General features: G+C 41.6%; 1 protein-coding gene across 1 annotated transcript; it reads left to right on the top strand.

Annotated features, from left to right (window-relative positions):
- Positions 1–11,343: 11,343 nt before the first annotated feature.
- LOC124258541 lies at positions 11,344–12,633 on the top strand. The gene has a single exon (XM_046692610.1). The coding sequence runs from the start codon at positions 11,344–11,346 to the stop codon at positions 12,631–12,633; it is 1,290 nt and encodes a 429-aa protein (XP_046548566.1).
- Positions 12,634–16,865: the final 4,232 nt, after the last annotated feature.

The following is a 16,865-nucleotide window of genomic DNA, read 5'->3' on the forward strand; positions in this document are numbered from 1 at the left end:
CTCACTCACTCACTCACTCACTCACTCACTCACACTCACTCACTCACTCACTCACTCACTCACTCACTCAGACCTTCATTCAATGACCCTGTGTTGTATTGTAAGGGTGCTGACTTAGCTAGGCTAAATATATAATTATGATAGAAGCAAATAACTATTTAAATTGAAAAGGAGCCCCAGAGAGGAGATTCAGAACCTGGGGAAATCCCGAATACTGTGGTTCAGGGACTGTGAGAGAGACTATGAGTTTTGAGTCTCTGAATATACATGGATCTAGACTTGCTTCATTAAGGGCTTTAGCATTGCAGGGAGGGCAAGGTAGTAGGGACAATAATGCGGTTCAGGGACTGTGAGACAGACCATGGGTGAGTGAGTTTCGGTTTTACCCCGCTTTTAGCAATATGCCAGCAATACCAGGGGCGGTTGAGTAGACTAGTGGTTAAGCGTTGGCTCGTCACGCCGAAGATCCGGGTTCGATTCCCCACATGGGTATAATGTGTGAAGCCCATTTCTGGTGTCCACCGCCGTGATATTGCTCGAATATTGCTGAAAGCGGCGTAAAACTAAACTCACTCATTCACTCCAGCAATATCACGGCGGATAACACCAGAAATGGGCTTCAGACAGGATGTACGTGTGTGCATATAAGAAAAGAGACTGTCGCCAGAAACACGATATATGAGACAGTATTTTATGATTTGACCTATTTTTTGTCTTGTAATTGAGATGTCTTTGTGCCGATACTATTACTCCTGAAACACTGCCGACTCTGACGATCCTGACGACAAGGTGTGTGCTTGAGGTGAGGAGGGTTAAATTGGGTTTTACGTCGCGCTTGAGAATATTTCGCTCATATGACGACGTGCATGCGTGTGTATGTGTATGTGCAGCTGCTTGTACTAGCCCAGACTGAAGCTGTTTTTTATAGTGCTAGCCCACTGAGATACCATGCTGCAGTGAAGCATGAATACCCCACTCAGACACATTATACTGACTCCGAGCCGACCAGTCCTAGTTGTACCCATTAATGCCGAGCGCCAGGCAGGGACCAACAAGTACCATATTTTAACGTCTTTTGGTATGACGCGGTCGGGGATCGAACCCGCGACCTTCCGCTCTCCGGGCGGACGCTCTAACCACTACGCCACGGAGGCGGTCTGTGTGCTTGAGAAAAAGAGATTAATCAAATCCAGTCTGTAACAAAATTATCTCTCTACATCCCGTGGTTGGTTTGTTGTTTAACGCCGCACTCAGCAATATTCCCGCTATATGACGGCGGTCTGTAAATATTCGCGTCTGGACCAGACAATCCAGTGATCAACAACATGAGCATCGACCTACGCAGTTGGAATACGATGACATGTGTCAAGTCACTGTTAACCAAGTCAGCGAGCCTCACCACCCGATCCCGTTAGTCGCCTCTTAGGACAAGCATGGGTTACTGAATATCAATTCTAACCCGGATCTTCACGGGTCCATCCCGTGGTAAATTTCTGGAACAAAAATGAACTCTCTACATCCCGTGGTAAATGTCTGGATAAAAAGTATCTCTCTACATCCCATGGAAAACCTCTGGATGTTTCATTTTTATCTCTCTACATCACAACAGAAGTGGGCTTCACACATTGTACCCACGTGGGAATCGAACCCGGGTCTTCGGCGTGACGAGCGAACGCTTTAACCACTAGGCTACTCGAGATAATCGATAATGTATACGCCTGTTCTGAGAAATGATATCAATGATTTCAACACACGTGACTTCCATGTAGTATATTTGAAGCCCATTTCTGATGTCCACCGCCGGGATATTGCTGGAATATTGCTAAAAGCGGCGTAAGACTAAACTCACTCACTCACTCCATATAGTATATACTGATTCATAAGTGAAGATTCTCATTGTCCTGTTCACCAAGGTTGCGGTCACTGCTGTTTCAGATTCACTCTCCTCCCAAATGTCAGATAATGTCCAGGGAATAAGCCCTGGGGGAATACACGAGATGGTATTAATGATATGATGTTTTGCAACCCTAGCTCCTTCCATCGAGCTCAATGGTTTCGTTGCAACCTACATTTCGATCGAGGATGTTAATATCAATTTTGATAGTCTACAAAGTAATTTACAAAGTTTTGTGTGTGACTTGATAATCATTATTGACAAACATGAGAAGACGATATATTTGAGCACGAGACCTATTCATAATTACTTTCGAGAACGACGCACTTGAACGTCGTTTTGTGTAAAATTTCATTTTTAAATGTCCACTCCAGTTGAAGTGATTTTTACTTAATTGTCGGACAAAAGAAAGTATACACAGATTTATGAAGGTGTCTGAAAATGAAAGAAAAATGAAAAGGTTATTATGAGATACGGGTATCATATGTATTTTTTTCAATTTAGTTTTGCAGTGTTTTGGCGACTGTTTTCAGCCTGTTTTCAGCCTTCATAACGTCTGTAACGGTCCATTTTTCAGGGTAAACGTTCTTTTGCATGAGTGTATACTTCGGTTCTCGTCCCACTCAAGGAACGCTGACGGGCGAATCATCATAGGGTGAATCTGGTACTCGAACCCACGCCAGAGGAGAGCAAGCCCGAAATGAAAGTTCTAACTTACTGGGTAAGTCATGGAATTAAATATGAAAAGTGCGCGTCTTTTGTTCGCATTGTAAAACTGACGCATTAATGTTTAGACACAGTGGCGTATAGAACCGTGTCGGTTGTTTGTTTGTTTGTTGTTTAACACCTCACTCGGCAGTATTCCAGCTGTATGGCGGTTATCTGTAAATAATCGAGTCTGAACCAGACAATCCAGTGATCAAGATCATGATCATCGCAGTTGGGATACGATGACATGTGTAAACCAAGTCAGTGAGTCTGACCACCCGATCCCGTTAGTCGCCTCTTACGACGAGCATGGGTTGCTGAAGACCAATTCTAACCCGGATCTTCAAAGGTAATAGGGCCGCGTCATCTTTACCACAGCTGTTGGAAACAATGACACACATTAATATACTCGCACGAAACTTGTATCACCTGTAATCAGGTTCACCCCATTCCTCATTGGGGGAGCCGGGATAGCCTAGTGGTTATAGCGTTCTCTGTCACGCCAATGACCCTCGTTCGATTCCCCACATGGGTACTTTTTCGGTGTCCCCCGCCGGGATATTGCTGTAATATTGCTAAAACTAAACTCACTCACTCATTCATTCTCACTGATGACGTGAATGAAACATATTTGAGTGAATAAGGTTTTACGGCGCTTGTAGCGATATTCCGGCAATATTACTGGGGTCACCAGAAATGGGCGTCACACATTGTACCCATGTGGAGAATCGAACCCGGATCTTCATCGTGACGAGCGAACTCTTTAACAACTTGGCTGCCTCGAAACACATTTCAGAACATCTTCAGTGCTGTGTCTTAGTTTAGATTTTGAATACTGTTTCCATTTCATACAAATATTTGCGTAATATATAATGTGTTTTCGGGCTTGTTTACGCCGATAAGGCAATATTGAAGCCGAACCAGGTAATAAATTGATTATTTTTTCATTTGTATTATTCTACAAACTACATGAATATGTCTGTGCTTTAACCTTGAGTTGATAACACCCAGGACAAATTAACTAGATTCATTTCAAAATCCTTACCTGTAAAAAAACTTAGTTATGTTGTTTCTTCTCAACCAAACCCAAAGTTGCTAAATTCAGAAATTAAAAAAATCGTTAACAAACATGATCATAAGACTGTTTCAAAATGTGAAATTTAAAATGTCAACCTCGGATGATATACCAAAATGTTGAAGGATCCACATAGAGAATTACGACATCAGTTGCTATAGTAACGCGGCTTTTGAAGTACACGACGATGCAAGATTACTTCAGCGTCATAAAACATTAACGATCACACGCCTCGCTATTTCTTAGAGTTATTAAGCAGTTTAGACTATCGTTATGCGTGTTAATACTTTCCTTTGACTATATTTGTGAAATCTTACTCATTAAAGCTTATATGAACACATTTAGACTGCACATTGTTCTTTGGAATATCTGAATTCTATTATGTTCAGCGGGAAATTATTCATTGTCTGAGCGCGTGTCGACACATTGCATGATATATAGGGATCATGATCACGTGTTAGCCGCGAAAATCCGCGGCTGGCGCAAGAACCAACTAACGGTGATTGGGTGGTCAGGGTTGCTGACTTGGTTGACACATGTCATCTTATCCCAGCTGCATAAATCGATGTCGATGCTTGATTGTTTGTTATAGTATAGTATAGTATAGTGTAGTGTAGTGTAGTGTAGTGTAGTGTAGTGTAGTGTAGTGTAGTGTAGTGTAGTGTAGTGTAGTGTAGTGTAGTGTAGTGTAGCGTAGCGTAGTGTAGCGTAGCGTAGTAGTGTAGTGTGTGTGTAGTGTAGTGTAGAATAGTATAGTATAGTATAGTATAGTATAGTATAGTATAGTACAGTACAGTATAGTATAGTATAGTATAGTTTAGTATAGTATAGTATAGTGTAGTGTAGTGTAGTGTAGTGTAGTGTAGAGTAGCGTAGTGTAGCGTAGCGTAGTGTAGAATAGTATAGTATAGTGTAGTGTAGTGTAGTGTAGTGTAGTGTAGTGTAGTGTAGTGTAGTGTAGTATAGTATAGTATAGTATAGTATAGTATATAGTATAGTATAGTATAGTATATAGTATAGTATAGTAGTATAGTAAAGTATAGTATAGGACAGTATAGTATATAGTATAGTATAGTATAGTATAGTATAGTGTAGTGTAGTGTAGTGTAGCGTAGTGTAGTGTGGTGTAGTGTAGAGTAGTATAGTATAGTATAGAATAGTATAGTATAGTATAGTATAGTATAGTATATATAGTATAGTAGTATAGTATAGTATAGTATAGTATATATAGTATAGTATAGTATAGTACAGTACAGTACTGTATAGTATAGTATATATAGTATAGTATAGTATAGTATAGTATAGTATAGATGATTTTATATAAGTGCCCATGTCATACTTTGTTTACGTCACGAGTGCCTAAATGATGGTATTTCCCGAGCGAGAGCTAGGGCTGTACCGATATTTAGGCACGAGTGTCGTAAACATAGTATGATATGGGCACGAATATAATATTCTATTTATTACCGAAGCCGTCAAATAGAGGAAAATAAACCCAAATCTACTTTCACACAGGCTGGCTACCCGAGGTCGCCGCATGCAGAACGTAACGTCATAGAAGAAACGTCATAGCATTATTCATTACGTCACGTATCCATGACAAAGTGATATTTTGCCCTAGGACATCGTATGAAAAATATGAACCCCGATATTTTCGCCCTCGTAGGTAATAAAGTATATTATAGCTAAAATACATGGGATTATCATGAAACGGCCCTCCTATTATCAGAAATTTGCAGGGCGCTGCAAATGATATTGGACCGCTCAACCTTAACGACGGGCAGCTATCAGTTCTTTTGGCAATAATAACGGTAATGCTCAAAAATAGCATTACCTTTATAGTAGTATTACTGTCATCATTTCTATATGATATGATAATAAACAAATACAGTCATCATATCGATATGATATGACAATAAACAAATATAGTCATCATATCGATATGACAATAAACAAATATAGTCATCATATCGATATGATATGACAATAAACAAATACAGTCATCATATCGATATGACAATAAACAAATATAGTCATCATATCAATATGATATGACAATAAACAAATATAGTCATCATATCGATATGACAATAAACAAATATAGTCATCATATCGATATGATATGACAATAAACAAATACAGTCATCATATCGATATGACAATAAACAAATATAGTCATCATATCAATATGATATGACAATAAACAAATATAGTCATCATATCGATATGACAATAAACAAATATAGTCATCATATCAATATGATATGACAATATACAAATACAGTCACCATTTCAAGCGTCGGACAAAAATACCCGCTGATAATGAAAAAACCCAACCCAGATACATTTGTATAAATTCTGGTTGGATGGCAACGTATATATGATAACTTGTCCTAATAGACCTTGAGAGCCGTTAGAGAGGAAACACTGTGTCAAAGTGAGGAATTGGGGTGAAATAATGTACGATGTTGATCAAATGTCAAGAAGATGATTTGTGTATTTTGAGAGATGTGCTGCTTAACTGCCGTGATTTATGTGCTGATGAAAGTGAGATTCGTCAACAAATCATGTACATAGTGTTCTAGGTTGTGTAAAGGTTTTGGGAACAGAGTGGTTATTTAGCGTGTGTGGGTGTGTGTAGAGCCTGTTGACTGGTGTGTTGGAAGGAAGTGTTGGTCAGGTGTGTTGGCGGAGGTGTCAGTAGGGAGCGTTGGTTGAGCCGGTAGAGTGGTGTGTTGGTAAGGTATGTTGGTAGAGTGTGTTAGTAGAGCATGTTGGTAAGGTGTTTTGGTTGGGTGTGTGTTGGTAGGGTGTGTGTTTGTAAGGTTTGTTGGTAAGGTGTGCTGGTTGGGTGTGGTGGTAGGGTGTGATGGTAGGGTGTGCTGGTAAGCATGTGTTGGTAGGATGTGCTGGTAGGGTGTGACGGTAGGGTGTGTGTTGGTAGGCTGTGTTTGTAAGGTTTGTTGGTATGGTGTGCTGGTTGGGTGTGTTGGTAGGGGTGTGCTGTAGTGTGTGAATGTAGTGTGTGTTGGTAGGGTGTGATGATAGGGTGTGATGGTAGGGTGTTGGTAGGGTGTGAAGGTAGGGTGTGCTGGTAGGGTGTGTTGGTAGGGTGTGCTGGTTGTGTGTGAAGGTAGTGTGTGATGGTAGGGTGTGATGATAGGGTGTTGGTAGGGTTTAATGGTAGGGTATGTTGCTAGGGTGTGATGGTAGGGTGTTGGTAGGGTGTAATGGTATGTGTGTTGCTAGGGTGTGTTGGTAGGGTGTGTTGCTAGGGTGTGATGGTAGGGTGTAATGGTAGGGTGTGCTGCTAGGGTGTGTTGGTAGGGTGTGATGGTAGGTAGAGCTGGTAGGGTGTTATGGTAGGGTGTGTTGCTAGGGTGTGATGGTAGTGTGTGAAGGTAGTGTGTGTTGGTAGGGTGTGATGATAGGGTGCAATGGTAGGGTGTGATGGTAGGGTGTGTTGGTAGATCCTGTTGGTAGATCCTGTTGTCGGCAGAACTTTCTCGGTTAGGCCAGTGGTCAAGTTTGCTGTAGAGAGATGCGTCGAACACCTGTGATCGTGAGTTCGAATCCACTGAATATGTTACTAGTTTGTCATCACGATCCACGTGTTCGCGTATGTCGTCAAGCCTATGACCTGCATCACTCCGGTTTTTCACCCCACATTAAGCTGGTACACAGCCATATACCTATAGATACTGGTAAAAGTCAAATCGCTATCTTTTCAAAACAAACGTTTGGAGGTTCAAATTTCCTACAGAATATATGATTTCATTTCAACTGACACCATTCTAACCCTCTCATTCTCTTTATCGCGATAAATAATGAAACTAACACCGAAGGTAAGGTGACGTCTGATGAAATGAATACTCTCCCTTTTTTATACCATACTAATAAAAATTTCAAAAGCGCTGGGCAAGCTAATATTTCTGTTTGTTTCAACGGACAGATACGGCTGCAAGCTTTGTTATCGAGGTACCAAATCTCCAATCTGTCATGACAGGTGAAATTGGATTTAATTCAAGATTTGATTATACTATACAACCACGTGATAATCCTCATGCTGAACATGGATACTACACTCAGAGACAGTTCACTGACTCCGAGACGACCAGTCCTTGTTGTATCCCATTAACGTCGTCCTCCAGGCAGGGCAACAACAAGTGCCATATTTCCACGCCCTGGCGATCAAGCTACCCACCTACCGCTTTCTCTGTTACATGCCTTGGACTCCTTCGCCACAGTGACCGCCTCCGTGGTGTAGTGGTTAGAGCGTCCGCCCGGAGAGCGGAAGGTCGCGGGTTCGATCCCCGACCGCGTCATACCAAAAGACGTTTAAATATGGTACTTGTTGGTCCCTGCCTGGCGCTCGACATTAATGGGTACAGCAAAGACTGGTCGGCTCGGAGTCAGTATAATGTGTCTGACTGGGGTATTCATGCTTCACTTTGGCATGGTATCTCAGTACACCTGATCTCTGAACAGCCTTCTTTCTTGGGGACACCGAGTTCAACCTTGTTGTCCATACACCTGATCTCTGAACAGCCTTCTTTCTTGGGGACACCGAGTTCCACCTTGTTGCTCATACACATGATCTGTGAACAGCTTTCTTTCTTGGGGACACCGCGTTCCACCTTGTTGCTCATATACCTGATCTGTGAACAGCCTTCTTTCTTGGGGACACCGAGTTCCACCTTGTTGCTCATATACCTGATCTCTGAACAGCCTTCTTTCTTGGGGACACCGAGTTCCACCTTGTTGCTCATACACCTGATCTGTGAACAGCCTTCTTTCTTGGGGACACCGAGTTCCACCTTGTTGCTCATACACCTGATCTGTGAACAGCCTTCTTTCTTGGGGACACCGAGTTCCACCTTGTTGCTCATACACCTGATCTCTGAACAGCCTTCTTTCTTGGGGACACCGAGTTCCCACCTTGTTGCTCTACACCTGATCTCTTACAGCCTTCTTGTTTTTCTTGGGGACACCGAGTTCCCACCTTGTTGCTCATACACCTGATCCCTGAACAGCCTTCTTTCTTGGGGACACCGAGTTCCCTCCTTGTTGTTCATACACCTGATCCCTGAACAGCCTTCTTTCTTGGGGACACCGAGATCCTCCTTGTTGCTCATACACCTGATCTGTGAACAGCCTTCTTTCTTGGGGATACCAATCCCCTCCTTGTTGTTCAGACACCTGTTCTGTCGAAAGCCTTCTTTCTTGGGGACACCGAGTTCAACCTTGTTCATACACCTGATCTGTGGACAACCATCTTTGTTGAGGGCACCAAGTTCCACCTTGCTGTTCATAGACCTGTTCTGTGGACAACCGTTTTTGGGGACACTGAGTTCCACCTTGCTGCTCATACACCTGATCAGTGAACAACCTTCTTTCTTTGGGACACCGGGTTCCACCCTTTTATTCATACACCTGATCAATAATCAACCGTCTTTCTTTGGGACACCGGGTTCCACCCTTTTATTCATACACCTGATCAATAATCAACCGTCTTTCTTGGGGATACCGGGTTCCACCCTTTTATTCATACACCTGATCTGTGAACAACCTTCTTTCGTTGGGACACCGATCGTGAGCTCATTCTTGTTTTTCATACACCAGATCTGTGGATAACCACCTTTCTTGGGGACACCGAGTTCCTCCTTGTGTTCACCACCTGTTACTTGCTCGTTGTCATAACCTTTCCAGCGTTTAGTTCGTAATGAGTGTTGTCATTTGTGTCAGTAGAGGTTGTAGGGGTTTCAACAGAAAACATTTGTGTCGGTCTCAAACTGTACAAAATATTGATGACACCAGGCCGAAAAGGGTAGTCATGTCCTATGCCACAGATAGTACGAACCACTCACTCTATGTGCATGGAAAAGTGCAGAAAATGTTCAGTGTTTACGCACTTAATATTGTTCACTGCGACGAGAAACACGTTATCGATTACTTCTTTGAGAGGCAATAAAGAAGTTGACTATCCACAGAACTTGGTTTTCCTTCACGTTATCGATTGTTTGATATTTGACGGACCCACGCCTCGATTTTGGGTTCTCTCTTCGCCTTGTCATATGTTTATGTGAAGAGACAGAGCCCCGTTATGAACCGATCATATGGTGTAAACATGATCATGAAAACACGGCAGTTCTAAAACTGCTGCTGTGTGTACTGAAAGTTGACGACCGACATTCATTGGCGGATCCAAGTGTGTGTGTGTGTGTGTGTGTGTGTGCGTGCATGCGTGCGTGCGTGCGTGCGTGCGTTTCAGGGGGTTCGAACCCCTCCCTTTGAAAATTCCTGGACCCGCTTATGACATTTACCAATACTGTGATATAAACACATGGACACGTATGGACACAGCTACAAGAGATAAAGGGGAAAAAAAGATAAACTATACTGGCTCTTATTCAGCAATACATTTCTACTTTCATTTGTAAAATATACTTTTGATTTAAAACTTTTAACTTTTGCCCCTCAGTTAATAAGAATCGATTGCATGAACCCCTTTCATGTTTGTCATAATGAGAGAAGGATTTTACGGAGATGTTAGCATTATTCCAGAAATGGCCTTCACGCATTGCATCCATGTGGGGGAATCGAACCCGTTCCTTCCGTGTGCTTGTCGAACGCTTCCACCACTAGATTACTCCCACCGCCCCCGTTTCATAATTATATCTATGCATAAAGACACAGAGTAACAAATGACTTGCCACAAGTCTGTATTAAAGTGAGCGGATTTTCCCATTGTATCGAGCAATATTTCAGCAATTCACATTTTGTGGAATTATCGAGAATGCTCTTCGGGTTTGGGGTGGGTGTGGGTGTGGGTGTGGGTGTGGGTGTGGGTGTGGGTGTAGGTGAGGCTGTGACTTTTTTTAGCCCCTTGTTAACGCAAACCTCGGGTAACCGTTAAACATGCTTGATATTCGTTTATTCAGTTGTCAAATTTGAATCGAGAAATCTTTGCATTAATTGTCAAATGTAGTCTTGAAAAGTACCGTAAAACCAAAGAATGCTGCCTTCTGATTTGCTTACGTTGAATTACTTAGTGTCTTTTTAGTCTTTTCATTGGTCGGTCAAAATTCAAGAAAGGTCTTTCTAACAAGACATGTAATGGCATGCCCTCGGATGTTTGTGTAGCGTTCGCGTGCACCGTGATCTGAATTTATTGAGGCTGGATCAAGAGAAAGTAACACATATGTATAAAATCAGATTTCGTTTTTTGGTCTAGACATATCTGAATTAGATATATGCTTGGTGTTAATGTGATAGACATTTAGACACCGTTAGGAAAGAAACATCAAAGTGAAACTGTAGATGATGTAGATTATAATTACAACTTGATCTTTATCAAATGTCACGTTACACTTAGAGACTAGTAATACCAGGACAGTTTTAATGTCAGTGTGTGGATGTGTTCCTACTTTGATGTAGACATAAACAGATCAGGTGTATTAACAACTTGGTGGAACTTGGTGTCCCCATGAAAGATGGTTGTCCACAGAACATTTGTATGGACATGTAGTTAGAACTAGTTGTCCCCTAGAAAGAAGGTTGTCCACAGATCATGTGTATTAACAACCTGGTGGAACAAGGTGTCCCCATGAAAGATGGTTGTCCACAGAACGTTTGTATGGACATGTAGTTAGAACTAGTTGTCCCCATGAAAGAAGGTTGTCCACAGATCAGGTGTATTAACAAGGTGGAACACGGTGTCCCCATGAAAGATGGTTGTCCACAGATCAGGTGTATTAACAAGGTGGAACACGGTGTCCCCATGAAAGAAGGTTGTCCACAGATCAGGTGTATTAACAAGGTGGAACTTGGTGTCCCCAAGAAAGATGGTTGTCCACAGATCAGGTGTATTAACAAGGTGGAACACGGTGTCCCCATGAAAGAAGGTTGTCAACAGATCAGTTGTATTAACAAGGTGGAACACGGTGTCCCCATGAAAGAAGGTTGTCAACAGATCAGGTGTATTAACAAGGTGGAACACGGTGTCCCCATGAAAGATGGTTGTCCACAGATCAGGTGTATTAACAAGGTGGAACACGGTGTCCCCATGAAAGATGGTTGTTCACAGATCAGGTGTATTAACAAGGTGGAACACGGTGTCCCCATGAAAGAAGGTTGTCCACAGATCAGGTGTATTAACAAGGTGGAACTTGGTGTCCCCAAGAAAGATGGTTGTCCACAGATCAGGTGTATTAACAAGGTGGAACTTGGTGTCCCCAAGAAAGAAGGTTGTCAACAGATCAGGTGTATTAACAAGGTGGAACACGGTGTCCCCATGAAAGAAGGTTGTCCACAGATCATGTGTATTAACAAGGTGGAACACGGTGTCCCCATGAAAGAAGGTTGTCAACAGATCAGGTGTATTAACAAGGTGGAACTTGGTGTCCCCAAGAAAGATGGTTGTTCACAGATCAGGTGTATTAACAAGGTGGAACACGGTGTCCCCATGAAAGAAGGTTGTCCACAGATCAGGTGTATTAACAAGGTGGAACTTGGTGTCCCCAAGAAAGATGGTTGTCCACAGATCAGGTGTATTAACAAGGTGGAACTTGGTGTCCCCAAGAAAGAAGGTTGTCAACAGATCAGGTGTATTAACAAGGTGGAACACGGTGTCCCCATGAAAGAAGGTTGTCCACAGATCAGGTGTATTAACAAGGTGGAACACGGTGTCCCCATGAAAGAAGGTTGCCCACAGGTCAGGTGTATTAACAAGGTGGAACTTGGTGTCCCCAAGAAAGATGGTTGTCCACAGATCAGGTGTATTAACAACGAAGTGGAACACGGTGTCCCCATGAAAGAAGGCTGTCCACAGATCAGGTGTATTAACAAGGTGGAACTTGGTGTCCCCATGAAAGAAGCTTGTCCCCAGATTTTGTGTATGAACAACAAGGAGGACCTTGGCGTCCCCAACAAGGAAGGTCGTCCAGATGTATTATAAAAAATTGCCAGTCATCGCCTTTAATGATCGATTCATGTTACGCTTGTGCCCTAAAGTCAGTCATCACATACCATGATCAATTGTTGTCAGAATTGTCAGTTGTCCCCTAAATTGGTCAGTCATCACATATAATGATCGATTGCTGTTACAGTTGGCCCCTAAATTTGTCAGTCATCACATACAATGATCAATTGTTGTCAGAATTGTCAGTTGTCCCCTAAATTCAGTTATCACATACAATGATCAATTGTTGTGAGAATTGTCCCCTAAATTTGTCAGTCATCACATATAACGATCGATAGTTGTGAGAATTGTCATTTGTCTCCTAAACTTTTCAATCATCGCCTATAATGATCAATTTTTGTTACAGATGCCATATCCCCGTGAATGCCCCCATAACTTCTGTAAAGAAATTAGTTACTGACTTCTGCAATATCGCAGCACAACGTTAAGACCAGATTCTTTCAGTGTGCAAGTGACAATGGCTCCTTTCTCAGTGTGGAAAGTTAGCGTTGTCATTCAGGCGACATGGGATAAGATTTCAACTTTCCAGTCACCACATATCATGACATTCACGTCTTCATTACTGTCTTGGGTAACCGGATGTCTGATGGATTTGTCTTTAATCTGTAATATCGTAAAGGTAATAGGTTTTATATACCACCATTTAACATCTATGTAAAATGTCTGTCATCAGAAAACCCACTCCCGTTTCCCAGTTCAGAGATGTTCTTTCTTCTATTTGCCCTGAAGATTTATTCAGCGTGTTTGTTTCCAAACTATTGTAAAACATAGTGAGTGAGTGAGTTTAGTTTTACGCCGCACTCAGCAATATTCCAGCTATATGGAAGCGGTCTGTAAATAATCGAGTCCGGACCAGACAATCCAGTGATCAACAGCATGAGCATCGATCTGCGCAATTGGGAACCGATGACATGTGTCAACCAAGTCAGCGAGCCTGACCACCCGATCCCGTTAGTCGCCTCTTACGACAAGCATAGTCGCCTTTTGTGGCAAGCATGGGTTGCTGAAGACCTATTCTACCCCGGATCTTCACGGGTCTTGTAAAACATAGATCAGGGTGAGAACGTCACAATTTACATAGCATCGGCAACAAACGAGAGAGAGACACACACACTCACACACATACATTCAGTTAAGTGTTATAAATCTACTGCATTTGGATAGAAATAATATAGTCTTAATTTTCTTTATTATTTGAATATTAAACTGAAGCAATAACGCCTCCATATAATTTCTTACAAACAGATTCGCCAAACATCTAATTATCCTATCCACGTAACCTGGGGTAACCATTTAAATCAGTCACTTCATTGCACAAATATAGCAGTTTGCTAGCTCCGAAACGGACAAGCTCTTGCAGTGATAGTTATGTTGTACAGGCGCAATTGCCTCTTCGTTATTGGTGTAACTAATACCTGTCAGGTATTTGAGCGATTTGAGACATCCAATAAATGTCAGGATGTACATTAATAACTGAACGGCCTGGCAAAAGAAAAATACACTGAAAATCACATTTCAATCAGCTCATTAGCATATACTATGAATTGTGTCCCTTTCGGATATCACGTCACCTCTTGTGAAATATCTGACTGACTGAGTTTGGTTTTACGCCGCTTTTAGCAATATTCCAGCAACATCACGGCGGGGAACACCAGAAATGGGCTTCACACATTGTACCCATGTAGGGATTCGAACCCGGGTCTTCGGCGTGACGAGCCAACACTTTAACCACTAGGCTACCCCACCGCCCCCTTGTGAAATAACAAATGATAGCCTAATGGTAAAAGCGATAGCTTGGCACGCCAAAGTCCCGGGTTCGATTCGCCACATGGGTACAATGTGTGAAGCCTATTTCCGGTGTCCCCCGCCGTGATATTGCTGGAATATTGCTAAAGGCGGCGTAAAACTAAACTCACTCACCGCCAATTGATATGATGTATATAGTATCGCCGATGACATTCGTATAAAACGAAAATAAAATAAAACCCGTTTCTTGTTCGTTTCATTAATCACACCAGAGACCATTTATTATAATATGGTCTCTGACCACACTAAATCATGCAGTTTATAAATTCGTTGGTTTCACATTATTTTTCAACTCGCTGTGCGCTGTATAAGGAGCAGTTGTATTGCAAAGTTTCAGGGGAAAGAGGTCAATGCAGCTAAGGCGATGCTTAAATATCTAATTAGTATGTAACTGCGTGGCAAACGTAATTGTGTATTCATGTTCAAATAAGACCTCTTTCACATGACAGAAATACATCTACTTTCTTGTGGACACATGATATGTATTAAATCCAATTGTACTTTATTGCCTCATAGCCGCCCTGACAATCAAAATGCCAGATTATGGGAAACTGTAATCAAGTTCTGAAATTCTTAAAAAAATTGAAAATTCCAACCCACCAAAGTTATTCTAAACGAAAAGCATTGCTGACGTGTCCTGCAACAGAACGTTTATCAATCACAACCTTTTAAAATCTTTGTTGCGCGTGTGTCATAATTTTGGCACATGTTAATTTGCCAGTTGGAGTGAGTGAGTGAGTTCAGTTTTACGCCACACTCAGCAATATTCCAGCTATATGGCGGCCGTCTGTAAATAATCGAGTCTGGACCAGACAATCCAGTGATCAACAGCATGAGCATCAATCTGCGCAATTGGGAACCGATGACATGTGTCAACCAAGTCAGCGAGCCTGACCACCCGATCCCGTTAGTCGCCTCTTACGACATACATAGTCGCCTTTTGTGACAAGCATGGGAAGACCTATTCTACCCCGGATCTTCACGGGTTTTGCCAGTTGGAAGGAATAGCTGTGGCGACTTTAGAAGAGCAACATGGAACCGTTGTTGTTAATATGGAACTCGGTTACTTGTAGATTACACAGCAGTTACCTGTAGATTACACAGCAGTTACCTGTAGATTACACAGCAGTTACCTGTAGATTACACAGCAGTTACCTGTAGATTACACAGCAGTTACCTGTAGATTACACAGCAGTTACCTGTAGATTACACAGCAGTTACCTGTAGATTACACAGCGTTAAATTGTACGTGGAATGAAATACGCAGCTACGGGCAACATCACTGTCATCATGTTTTCTGAAATATACACATGAATAAAAGTGTCGCAATACGTATGATTTTTAACCCCTAAATAGCTTTGTATTGTAATTATGTTTGTGTAATTATTTTGACCCTTAAGCTGCACCGTACATTGATTTTAGATATGCACGTGCTTCGATCAAAGGCAAGCATAACGTGCAATACGTATTCCCGTTATTAAGCAGGTTTTAATTAACTGTTCTTGTAGCTGGCCATGGATAATTTGAAAATCAATTTATGTCGTTGTTGATAACCAAATATGGGGCCTATTAAACTGACAACTACTCAATGATGGCAAGATATTGGTATGATATGCTGGTATGTCATTGAGGACCATTGCAAGAGATATTGGATATCATCCATTGACTAATTTATCAGCCGACAAGCCAGAAAACAAATTATTGACGTTAAAGGCACTATATCACACCATACTTGATAATAAATGCACTTTTCTCAGTAACACTAACTATCGGCCCTCAGGGATGCTTCCATATAGTTTATTCAAAAAAGAATTACGTATGTAGATTACATACAGGATATTTTGTTGATGTTATCAAATAACATGTATATTTCATCGAGTGGTCTGAAAAGGCGCAGCCTCTCGTGAACATATCAACTTTGTCAGACCACTCGGTGAAATATACATGTTATTTGACAACATTAACAAAATATTATATTTATTATTTTTGATCATTGTTTATAAATGATCGAGACATCGAGTCATTTTAATCAGAAAGTAGTTCCAGGCAGAAGTGATATTCTACTTAGTGAAATAACATGTTATTCTACTCAGTGAAAATACCATTTTTATTTTCACCAATATTTGCAGTATTTCACCCTTAAGAATATAATAAAATATTATGCTACAAAATTCGAATGAATTAATGCAACGTTGCATTAAACCAACTCTCGCGCCCTCTACCGGCCGAACAGTATTTCAATCGAACACCATAGAGTTATGTCCGTTGTACTCTTTACAAATATCCTAGGCACAACATGAGAATTGTGTTCCAGAATCTTGAAGATGACTGCACTTCTGAACATCAAACGACCATCAGCACTACAGATTGATTCAGACTATTGTTGCCGTGTTTGTTTCTCA

This window comes from Haliotis rubra, unplaced genomic scaffold (assembly GCF_003918875.1).
Source record: "Haliotis rubra isolate DU_JTF1 unplaced genomic scaffold, ASM391887v1 Scf697, whole genome shotgun sequence".
Lineage (NCBI taxonomy): Eukaryota > Metazoa > Mollusca > Gastropoda > Lepetellida > Haliotidae > Haliotis > Haliotis rubra.